The following is a 12,109-nucleotide window of genomic DNA, read 5'->3' on the forward strand; positions in this document are numbered from 1 at the left end:
GGACAAAACCCACTTGGGTTGAAAGATCTTGCAGTCCTTCGTACATCTGCTGAGGTCAAAGACATCGTACCTGGGGACAGGGCGCTGCAGCACCAATGCTGGCCCTGCCTTTTTCTTCTACAGCTTTTTAAAAGTACAAATGGACCCATCCTATCTGGCTATTAGCAGTTGTAAATTGCATTATATACACAACTGAGGGCATTTCCTGCCTTGTGAAAGGCAGGAAAGACTACCTCTAACAGTCTTGATTATTAATTAGGTCCTAACTTTTTGAGCTCTCCAATATTGAGGTGTACATGACCCAAGGAGCCCCCTTACTAAGCCTACCTGATCATTCAGGCTCCTGAAACTCACAAGAGGTGCATGGAGTTTTGGGCAGAGTCCATATCACATTGTAAATATATAGGTAATGGGATCTTTTAGCTTTTCTTTGTTTTTTTAATGAACAGAATGAGGTAGTTACACTGAGGAATACCCATTCACCAAAAGAAAGAGGGGGGAAGGGAGGGTTAAATCATTGTGTTTTTTGATGAATGGCTTGTACACCGAAAAATAAATTGGACAAACTGGCATAGAGCTCAGTGAACATGAAATCAGCTATTAGAAGAAAGCTTGTGAACAAATTCTGAGGCAGATATGCATCTTTTGATTAATGCCCTATCAATCATCCGCACAGCTACCTTCGCTAAGTCTTGCTGTAATCATTCATGGTTGCTTTCGGAAATACTGGCAGAAACTATAGCGCTGCCAAAGCGAAATATTATTACTGATTTCTCCCTAACTTACTGTGAACAATGACTGTTTTCACCAGGTTTCTGCTCTCCTTTATTAAAGAAACACAATACAGAATGAAAGGAGGGTTCTTCCAAGCCCCGTGAAATTCTCCTAGGGCATTCTTAATGATATTCAGTCTAAAATGGGCGAGCTATTGTAACGCAAGGTTCTCTGTAAGAATAATAGTAATGTAATCCCATTGAAATTGCCTTTTATGGATTGTAGTCAAATGGGCAAAATGTGGAGTCACATTAATGAAGTGAGTATATCTTCAGCATTATTACTTAAAGTTGTTGAAATGGTTTGAATTTTGTTATTGTAATTATTATATTCTCAGTTAATGCTCTTAACGGCAATAGTAATTAACCCACCAGATTGGAAAATTTTCATGAATTCTACCTTTGACTTTGCAAGAAACCTTGATTCTTTTTGGATCTTACACAGTAGGATGGAGAAAGATCTATGTATGTATATATTTTCCCACTGAGTTTTTTTTTTTTTTTTTAAGGAAGAAATTTTCACAAATGCAATTACAGTGTTTCGTGCTTTTTTAAAAGTCATTGGCAAATTCCTCAAGAGCACTTAATTCTCTTAAGAGGACTGGATTCCTAAACTATGCTGGTGCAGAAAACAATCTGGCAGTGCCTACTAGTCCAGAAATCTTTAGGTCATAGTGGGGCTTCCTCAGAACTTCCGGTAGCCTAGGAAATGCTTGGGCATAATGAAGTGGTGACAGGCATTAGCATGTATAATGGACGTTAATAGACATTGAGTGCTCTTTAGCTGGAAGAGGGAGCGATGCTTTCCCATTGGAATATTGCTCCATCGAAGCTCATTGATCACCGATTTCAGCTGGGAGAGGTTAATCCATCAGCTTCTGTAACCAGACGGCACTGATGGAAATTCTTTAGGTGGCATTCTAGATGAACCAAGCTTTCCATCTTTACAAACAAATGAGTGATATGACAAGCATGGTGTTCAAAACACATTTAACCAATTGATTTTCTTTCCTCTTGTAATAAGATCTGGAGACATATGAAAGTGTTCAGGGTGAGCTGAGATGAAAAGAATTGCTCCCTGCGTGGGGACTTACAGGATGAGGAGCCGTTAAAAGTCCTATAAAGCATGTAGTCACCCATTCTCTTTGTTATATAAAGTTTGTTATTGCAATAAATAGCTGGTATTGAGCTGATACCTTTTGCTTCACTTGTGCGGAATCTTAGGTCTGCGTATCTGTGCACATGCCCATGTGCGTCCCCTCTAAGTCATCACCTTTCTCTAGGAAGTTTTGAGATGTTGGTCAATCATAGTTTCTACTTTTTAATTTGAACACGCAGCCCTGATGCAACCTGGGGAGGACAAACTAAATATAGAGGTGAGCTGGTCTCTGCATCCCACGCGAATGATGGTTTTCCCTCTATTTCCCACCTGCAGCCCTGCCCTGAGCTTCACCTACCCTTCGGCGCCCGTGTCCCTCCACATGCATCAGCAGATCCTAAGCCGACAACAGAGCTTAGGCTCAGCCTTTGGACACAGCCCTCCGCTCATCCACCCCGCCCCAACTTTCCCGACCCAGAGGCCTATTCCCGGGATCCCTACAGTTCTGAACCCCGTCCAGGTCAGCTCCGGCCCTTCCGAGTCCTCACAGGTGAGACAGACATCTTGATGACCTGGTTTGTCTTGGGAACCATAGAGGAAAGTCATGGGGCCACATCAGCCTTGGATGTGCACAGGCCATAGTATCCTCACAGCTTCCACACCGCAGCCTGTCCACCCAACCCAGGGCCCTCTGTCTTCAGATTTGGTGACTGTGCCATGTACGTGCTCCTCAAGAAACAAGAGCTTCTTCCACTAGTCATCTTATCCTTGGTGGAAAAGCTACTTGGTCTGGCTTCCCTCTGACCCTGTGTGGTCTGTTGTCCATTCAATAAACATACATCCCATGGATAGAGTAATACAGAAACTTACAAAACCATATGTAAAATAGATCACCAATGGGAACTTGCTGTATGACTCAGGGAACTCAAACAGGGACTCTGTGACAGTCTAGAAGGGTGGGGTGGGGAAGGAGATGGGAGCGAGGTTCGAGAGGGCATGGACGTGGGTGCACCTATGGCTGATTCTTGTTGATGTTTGACAGAAAACTACAAAATTCTGTAAAGCAATTATAGTTCAGTTAAAAATGAATAAAGTAAATAAATTTTTTTTAATTTTAATAAATAAAAGAAACATACAGCCCATGATTGGGTCACTGTCCTGCAGTCCCTGTGTTCTGGACTGTTGGAGTTCATTTAAACCCAGGATTCCAGCTGTTTTCCACTAGCTTTGAAAAGCCACCAGGAGTTGGTACTCATGAGTAAAAACAAGGTGACGCCTCATGAATGCCTCATGAAATCCTGAGTTTGTTGGGTTTTTTTTCAATTTTTATTTCAGTACAGTTATTTACAATGTTTCAGGTGTACAACAAAGTGAATCCATTTACATATATCTTTTAGATTCTTTTCCCATATAAGTCATTGCAGAGTACTGAGTAGAGTTCCCAGTGCTATTCAGTAGGCCCTTATTAGTTCTATTTTATATATGCATGTGAGCATGCTAAGACGTTTCACTTGTTCCAACTCTTTGCAATCCTATGGGTTGTAACCCTCCAGGCTCCTCTGTCCATGAGATTCTCCAGGCAAGCATACTGGAGTAGTTTGCTGTGCCCTCCTCCAGGGGATCTTCCTGACCCAAGGATCGAACCCGTGTCTCTTATGTCTCCTGCATCGGTAGTCAGCTTCTTTACATCACAGCCTGGGAAGCCCATTTTATATACAGTAGTGTCTATATGTCAATCCCAATCTCCCAATTTATCCCTCTACCCCCGTCCCCTTGGTAACCATCAGATTGTTTTCTACCTCTGTAATGCAATTTCTGTTTGTAAATAAGTTCATTATCCTAGCTGTGAACACAATTTCTGAACTCTGCTACCTGGAAATAGGAGCCATATCTGTCATCATTCTAGTGCCAAAGAAGCCTGCTAGTCCCGAGTGGTGTGTTTTGGCTGTGGTCCTGCTTGTTGATCAGAATCTAATTTTTGTCTCTGTTCCTGCCAATGTGACCTGCAGAACAAGCCCACGAGTGAGTCTGCGGTGAGCAGTACAGGGGACCTGGTGCACAACAAACGCTCCAAGATCAAACCAGATGAAGACCTCCCCAGCCCAGGGCCACGGGGCCAGCAGGTGAGGGAGATGCCTGACTCAGGCCCCATCTAGCTTGGCGTCTTTCACAGCTTCGGCTTGTCTGGTGTGGTCTTGGCTTTGGCAGTATACACGCGTTTGACAGATGGCCAGATCTGGAGTTTGACTCTGTTTCTCCAGCTCAGAAGCAAACACACAAAAATGCACGCAGCTCTGTGAGGTAGATACTTGAGTTCATAGAGTAAGTGGTTGGATGCATTGGTTGCTGATCAGGGATGTGAACAAACTTCAGGCCTTGGCTCTGATCTTGGGCCTGAATTACGAGTGCCTGGCTCTCAGCCTGAGCAGGGCAGACCAAGGATATTCTCCACAATGATCATGTTCTTTCTTGTTCTTATTTTGCCACTTCCCACTGGCCAGGAGACCCTACAGAGCCAGGAGGGATCCTGCCACAGCTAACCTAATCTAAGGTTACTTCAATTCTGGCTCTTTACCCAAAGTCCTGAAAGTACAAGTTTAAGTTTCAGTTTAGTCTCTGCTGTTACTGAGATCCTGAGCCTCACCTTCAAAAATATTTAGATTATGCCCATCACCCTATCTTTCACGTTCCCTGTGCCCAATACGGAGCTCAGTGAACATTAATTCAATGCCTGAGATAAGGGTACGACAAGAGTCCGAATGTGCACAGAATCTGGACCCTGAAATTGTCAGGCTGTTTTAGCCCAAACTTAAACCCACATTTCCTTTTCAGGGAGCACTTGAAGGATGGAATGAGTGGGTGTCATGGGTTTGCTCTTACATTTTGCTAATTATATCTAAACACTTGTATACAGCTTTTGCCATCTAACCGCAGGTCAGATCCTGAATTTACACACCTAATCATCTCCCAGAATTCTGGAAATTCTTTGTCTTTTCATTTCTGCAAAGCTGCCTTAGAAGCCTAGAAAAGACTATGCTGCCAAGTTTTAGATGCTCTGGCTCCTGGGCAGGGAGTGTAGCCTTGGAGACCAGAAGTTGAACCAAGGAGACATCATCCCTGTAAACATCCACAGAGTGCCTCTCAGAACCTCCAATGGCAGGAAGAACAGAATTACAATTAGCAGTAAACCCTTTCCCTGAATTCCAGACTATGAGAATAAACAAATTAATATGCTGAAAAGACTTTAACTGAAAGAGAAAGACCAGTCTTTTGGGTAAAGACTACATGACCCAGTTTGATTGCTTTTCTTAAGAGATAACATCTTAGTTTTTTGGGTTTTTTTTTTTTTTCCACCTTGGTACTCAGGATAGCAAAGTTTGGCCTCACCATCGCAAATATTCTGGTTTGGATCATTGTCTTTAATCGCAAGTTAATGACCTCTGAAGATGCATTGGGTAAACCTGAAAAAAAAAAAGAAAAAAAGCACAAAAATGATTCCATCTCTGGTTTCTTCAATTCACAAACACAGTTTTTAAGACCTGGGCTCCATTTTATTTCCCCCAAAAAAACTGCATCTGGAGGAAGACAAGCCTACATCAATTTCCTCCATTCTCTTCTTATCCGCCCTCCTATTGTGTCTGATTTTTGCTCCCCTCTATCTCCTCGTTTCTCCCTTCCCTGCCTTTCAGGAACAGCCAGAAGGAACAACCCTGGTGAAGGAGGAAGGGGACAAAGATGAAAGCAAACAGGAGCCTGAAGTCATCTACGAGACAAACTGCCACTGGGAAGGCTGTTCTCGAGAGTTCGACACCCAGGAGCAGCTGGTGCATGTGAGTGAAGGGGGCTGGGGAACGGGGCTTTACAACTAGGTGACCCTTCCTGTGGGGTCAGCTCTCCTGACCCCGAGCTGAGTCAGGTTTCTTAGCTAGTGGCCTGGCAAACTGGAGAGGGCTTTATGACTCTCTGAGAATAAAGAAAACTCTGAGCCATGGTGCTTGACCTGTTCAGTCAGCTAAAGCTTAGTGTAAAATTCAATAAAGTCTTCAATACAGTGTAATGACTCTGATCCTGTAAGCCAGAAAACACTATTTTGAGTTAGCGACTTTGATGGTATTGAATCATAGTAAGCTGGACATGAATTATTATTAACCTTTTAACCAAGTTTGATTTCAACCAAGTCCCAGTAGCAATACAAAAAAAAAAAAAAAAATCAGAGAGGTGGGGGAGTTCTTTTTTCCTTACTGTCCCCAACCCTCACCACCTCAGGACTCTCCCATTATTTTAGACAGCAGTTAGCATTCTCTATGAGAAGTGGGTAATGGTTCAGGATAAGCCATTAGCACAGTTTCTTGGCTTGAAGCTAATTCTTGCAGGCCCCATAGTTATTAGAAAAAGTGATACGTATTTTAAAATGTGGATAGTGATGTATGTTTTGGAAACTGCAACATGGTCAGATTGAGAACCTCACCTTCTTTTCCCACACCAGATTCAGAAGTCTCTGCCTCGCTCCCCTACCTGTTATTGCAGAAAATGCAGGGCACCCCACCCCCACCCCCACCCCAACACACACACACACACACACACGCATACGCATACTCGATTAGCCCTGATTCCTCACACACACACACACACAGACACACTCAACCCTGATTACACACACACACACACACACACACACACACACGCATACTCGATTAGCCCTGATTGCTCAGCTGGTGCTTCATCTTTGTTTGGTACTTTCTCAGACCAGTGGAGTCTCCTTGGCAAATGGGACCAGGAATAGCTGAGATGGAAGGGTATTTAGATAATCAGGGATGAAATAATGTCAAAGCACAGGGCTGCATTAAGGCATTAAGGATGGTTTGCCATGTGGAACCCTTTTGTAAGCTTTAAATACGACAGGAAATCTGATGGAGTAGCTTTCTTTGGGATCCCCTCCTCTCCCTTCCCCTGTCACTCAGACACACCATACGCATACCCACTTCCACTCCCTTCGCTTTTACACTTTTCATTTTTCAGACGATTCCTTTCGCTTGATAGCTTTCCTCCATTTATGCTCTGTGCTGTGAGCGCTGTACTGTGTTCAGTCGCTCAGCTCAGTCGTGTCTGACTTTGTGACTCTGGGCTACAGCCCACCAGGCCCCTCTTTCCGTGGAATTTTCCAGGCAAGAATACTAGAGTAGGTTGCCATTTCCTACTCCAGGGGATCTTCCAAACTCAGGGATTGAATCCATGTCCCTTGCCTCTCCTGCTTTGGCAGGTGGATTCTTTACCACTGCACCACTTGGGAAGCCCATTAAAACACTAAGATTATACAGTTCCTGACACACCTCCATCACACCTCCATGTTTCGTATGCTGCGTGCGCGGGCTTTTTTTTTTTTTTTTTGAGTATAGTTGCTTTACAATATTGCATCAGTTTCTGCTGAATCAGCTATACGAATCTTTTTTCGATTTCCTTTCCATTTAGGTCAGCACAGAGCACTATGTAGAGTTCCCTGTGCTAAACAGTAGGTTCTCAATAGTTATCTGTTTTATACATAGTGATGTATGTATGTCAGTTGCTTGGGCTTTTGAAGAGTGTCTTCTGTACCCTGGCCCAACTGCAGCACATGCTGCAGTGACATTATTATTAATATTAATATTATTATTATTACTGAAAGTCGCTCAGTCGTGTCTGACTCTTTGCGACGCCATGGATGATACAGTCCATGGAATTTTCCAGGCCAGAATACTGTAGTGGGTAGCCTTTTCCTTCTCTAGGGGATCTTCCCAACCCAGGGATCAAACCCAGATCTCCTGCATTGCAGGCGGATTCTTTACCATTTGAGCCACAAGGGAAGCCTGAGAATATTGGAGTGGTTAGCCTGTGCCTTCTGCAGAGGATCTTCCTGATCCAGGAATCGAACCGGGGTCTCCTGCATTGCAGGCGGATTCTTAACCAGCTGAGCTATCAGCATTTACATTATAGGGTCAAATACATGGTTTGCCAGGTTTTAAGGTCCATCATATTCAGAACATTTTGAGAGAGTTGAACATGACATCCGGGCCCCTCCTCCCCATTTCTTTTTAAATTATGTCTCCTTGTAATAGGATCGAGAGAATTCTAGATTTCTCCAAGCCAGCAAGAAACTAAAAAGTCAAATGTTTTTAATTAGGGTATATTTCCAGATTTTTCCATGAACTTAATTTGATGCAAGTGTTATTTTTAAGCCAAGCCTGACTTAATGGCCTTTTATTCTTGCTGACTGTTTTAATAGAAACCACAGACATTGTAACTCTAAAGAGGAAAAAAAAAAAGTTTGGAATTTTTCTTTTAATGTGGGGAAATAATCCCGAAGAGGGGAAGAGGCCAAGAATACCCTCAGTGATAGAGTGAGTGGACAGCGTACTTGGGAAGAACTATTTGTACAAAACCTGTCGTCATAAACAATATGTTGGCAGTGCTGCTTGCCCTTTAAAACGTCCTTCTGAGACAGGACTCAGTCTCACGGTGCCTTTTCTGTGCACAAGTCATTTTTCCAAGGACTGCCCTGACTTTAGTCCAGTTGTTATCAAATGGGAAAGGCAATAGGAGTGTATTCTAAGTCTACATTTAAAAGGAATCGTGTTCTTCATTAGAGGCCAGTTTTAATGTAACATTTTTGGGTTGTTGTGATACCTGCATATTCTCCATGCCTTCTATGTCACAGGAAAGTTTTTAAAAGACAGTGGATATCACAGATACTTCTATCTAATCTCAGTGGCACAAGGTTTTAGGTAGGAAAGATGCTTTAACAGAGAGTTCTGAGTAGTTTTAAGGCAAGGCTGCTTCACCAATCAACTAAACGGCCACCAGGGTCTGTTTTATTATAACAACTAGGGAATGAATGACACACGCAGTGACATTTTTTAATCTCAAATCGGCAAGAAGAAATTTGTGTCAGGATTAGGAGACTACCCAGTACATTTGCTTTGTGATATTAGTTTTCGTCTGAGATTAATTATAGGAGTTCAGTAAACTTAGCTAAGTGAAATCAACATTTTTAACTTACAAAAACATAAATAAGGATGTTGGTTTAATACCATTTATTCCATACCTTTTTACTTGTTATCTGGTGTGCGGAAATTCCAAACTTGTATGTTCAAATTGATTTTCCTTTGGATGGCAGACATAATAAGTGCCTTCCTGCTCATGGTGAATCTGATAGCTTCAGCAGTGGCCTGGTGTATTATTTTTTTGTCAGTGGAATGAATAGCTAGTTCAAGTCCACCTAATTACTTGGGTGGCAGTCAGACCAAAAACCAGTGGCAGAACCCAGTTTTATAGGGGCAGAAGGAAGTATGAACTGTGTGCTTTCCTGCGACTCTCCTTGGAGAGAGGACATTTTGTGAATTAGTTGAATTTTCATGCTCCCGACAACCAAGAGGCAAGGTGTTAAACCATTCTGATGCCCTGCCTTATTTATAGCCATGACCCATTCTTTTTCCCCCTCTTACAGTTAATAGAAAGATTCATGATTCTTCATGGTTGTCTATCTAGTGTCTGACAGTCCCGACTGCCTGCGAAAGCAAGTCACTATCTATAATTGATATCCTCCCGTGGAATAGGGTGCTGGCTGCAATTGAAGGGCTTTGCTGAAAGCCCTTAAATCCTGACAAGTTCTCCCCTTGTTCTGGTTCAGTCGCTGAGCTGCACGGTTGGAATTCCAGAGTCATTTGAACTTGGTGCAGAAGGGAGACATGTGTTTCGCATTAGCAAATCACAGAGTTGAAGAGGAGAATTAGGGACTCAGCCGACTTTGCCCACCAGGTCGTCTCGTTTTCAGTGTACTGCACTCCGTGTTCTCTTGAAAAGATGACCCCGGTCCATTACTGTCTGAACAGATGGGCTAAATATTGCCTTTGCCTTCCCTTCTCCTTTATTTCAAGCCCCTCTCCTTCTCCCATGGTGTGTTGATTCCAAGTTTGCTGTGAGGTCTTTATCACTGGGATGTTTAATTAATTTCTCTTCTCAGCAAGATAATTATAATTGGGCTCCATGACTCTCCAGCTGGTATTAAATTTGTCATAAATTTACTTCTATGCCCAGAAGCTAAGTAGATAGACTTATTTTTTTGTTAGCTGGTTTTTGGTGTACTTTGTTCCCTTCTTAGTTAAAATAGGAAGAACACAGTAAGAAGGACATAGAGTACAAAAATTAATTTAGAGTACTTTTGATTAAGACAGAATTTACTAATGATTTGCCAAGATGCCAGCATTTTCTCTTACCTTGACATGTGAAGACACATATTCTAATATCTCAAAATAGTTGGAGAAGTCCACACTTCCCCTTTAATCTCAGATGAATTAATTCTTTTTGCTGTTGTGCATTATATATTCCAAAACACATTAATCTTACATGTTTCTGAACGTTGTAGAATATTGGTTCACAGCATGTGGTTTTTGTTTTGGTTTGGTTTGTTTTAGTTTTTTTTTTACTGTGTAAAACAACTCAAATTCTATCTGCTGGCCTGGGTTCTCAAAGAAGTGAGAGAGGCTTCCAAAACTTCCTAAGACCCATTTCCCTCTTATATTAATTCTGTCCTGGAAGACAGTTCCAGCTTTGGCCCTTGAACAATGGAAAAATATCCAACATGCATTGCCTGCCACCTAAGTTAGTCTTAGGTTGTTTGCTTCTGAATGGTGTTGTGTGTACCACTGATGTTTTGAGAGGCTTTTTAAAAAGAAGAAAAGGGAATATATGTGAAGGACCAAGAACGTGTACCTTGGTGTGAGTCACCACTGTCAGGCATCTAGTTATGCTTGAAAATATCACTGGTGGAATCCAGAAGAATAAAGACAATATAATCATCAGAACTAATGTCCACCTGTTTGCTCTATCACCACCATTCCCTTAACTTCTATTTCACCCCTCCAACCGGTTCTTTTCCATTTAAAGAATAATACATATAATATTTGTTCAAAGGTCTTAAAAAGATCAAATTATTTTTTAACAGTTTTATTCCCCACGCTGATCCCCCCAGAATAATCCTGCAGGGAGACCCTTGGCAGTTATACCATGGGGACACCTGTCTCCTGCCTGTAAGATCGAACAGCAGAAAGTGTGAGAGGTGTTTGTATTAGCCCCCTAGCTTCATCTGGGTGGCATATATGTCACTGCACTCCTTCATTTGTATCTTTTAAGCATGGTGTCAAAAATGCATCATTTTGTACAATGATTAGCCACCTACTTGGATTTTAAATGCTTTCATATGCTGCAAATTTTGATCTTTAAAAGCTTGCTGAAGTTTTCTTTATCAGAAGAGCACAGCTATAATCACCTTTGCTGCCATTGGAACACAAATTCTATACATCAGCAGCATGAAAATGCAAGACTTTCTTCTTGATATCATAGAGATGTAGATACAAAGGAAAGCACATCTAATCTGTAAAGAACTGATGCATCTGTAGAAACGCCAGGAAGAGTTACGATGTGGTGAAGACATTATTTTCATATTAATACCATGTTCCCAAATTTGCATTTTAAATATTTTCCAGCTAATTTTGATTTTGCATTGTATATCTTTACCTAAGAGAAAATTGAATTTAGGATGTGATCAGGGTCTCTGATAAGAGACAGAAATTAGTTTTGTGTGCACATAAAACCTCAAATGAATGAGTGAAGATTTTGATCGTATTTTCTCTACACGGACTCGCTAGTTAATTTAGTTACTCTAATTATTTGGAAATACTGCATGGAAAATGTAGACGAAGAGCTACCAACTTCAAAGTCATCCTTCGACAATCATGCCCCAAGGGTCACATTCTTTTTAGAGTTACTGCCTAAATTGCACCTGCAGAAATTGTTCCCATAAAGACACTCAGCAGATTATACCGAGTAGGGGGCATGGAGGGCTGTGTGGTCCACCAGTGAGAGCCTCCTGGGGCCAGCGGAATTCTGAGTGGCAGCCCCATCTCTGCCCTGACCCTTGAGGTGACCTCCCTGGAACCATTTGACCCCTTAGAACGTTATTTTCTCACTTATCATACTGTGAAACAGCCGTGAAAATAAGTGCTGTCCCCCATGTCCAAGGCCAAACAGAGATCACATGCAGCAGCCCTAATGAGAAACAGACAGAGGGTCTCAAAGAGGTTACACGTCTCTTTGTTTTATGTACATGTGTTTTGCAGGGTGGCATGGGGGAGGGGTGAGGAGTGGTGCCATTGGGTTTTGTGGCTTCCGCATATTAGCTCTAAGGCTTATTTTATATTCATTG

General features: G+C 42.2%; 1 protein-coding gene across 1 annotated transcript in view; it reads left to right on the forward strand.

Moving 5' to 3' along the window:
- GLI3 (GLI family zinc finger 3) overlaps window positions 1-12,109 on the forward strand; it is a 296,245-nt gene that overhangs the window by 219,114 nt on the left and 65,022 nt on the right. Inside the window, exons 7-9 of the mRNA XM_068972921.1 lie at window positions 2,209-2,422; window positions 3,882-3,995; window positions 5,562-5,702. Of these exons, the coding sequence (XP_068829022.1) occupies window positions 2,209-2,422; window positions 3,882-3,995; window positions 5,562-5,702 (469 nt within the window). The remainder of the gene's footprint in view (window positions 1-2,208; window positions 2,423-3,881; window positions 3,996-5,561; window positions 5,703-12,109) is intronic.

This window comes from Capricornis sumatraensis, chromosome 5 (genome assembly GCF_032405125.1).
Source record: "Capricornis sumatraensis isolate serow.1 chromosome 5, serow.2, whole genome shotgun sequence".
NCBI lineage: Eukaryota > Metazoa > Chordata > Mammalia > Artiodactyla > Bovidae > Capricornis > Capricornis sumatraensis.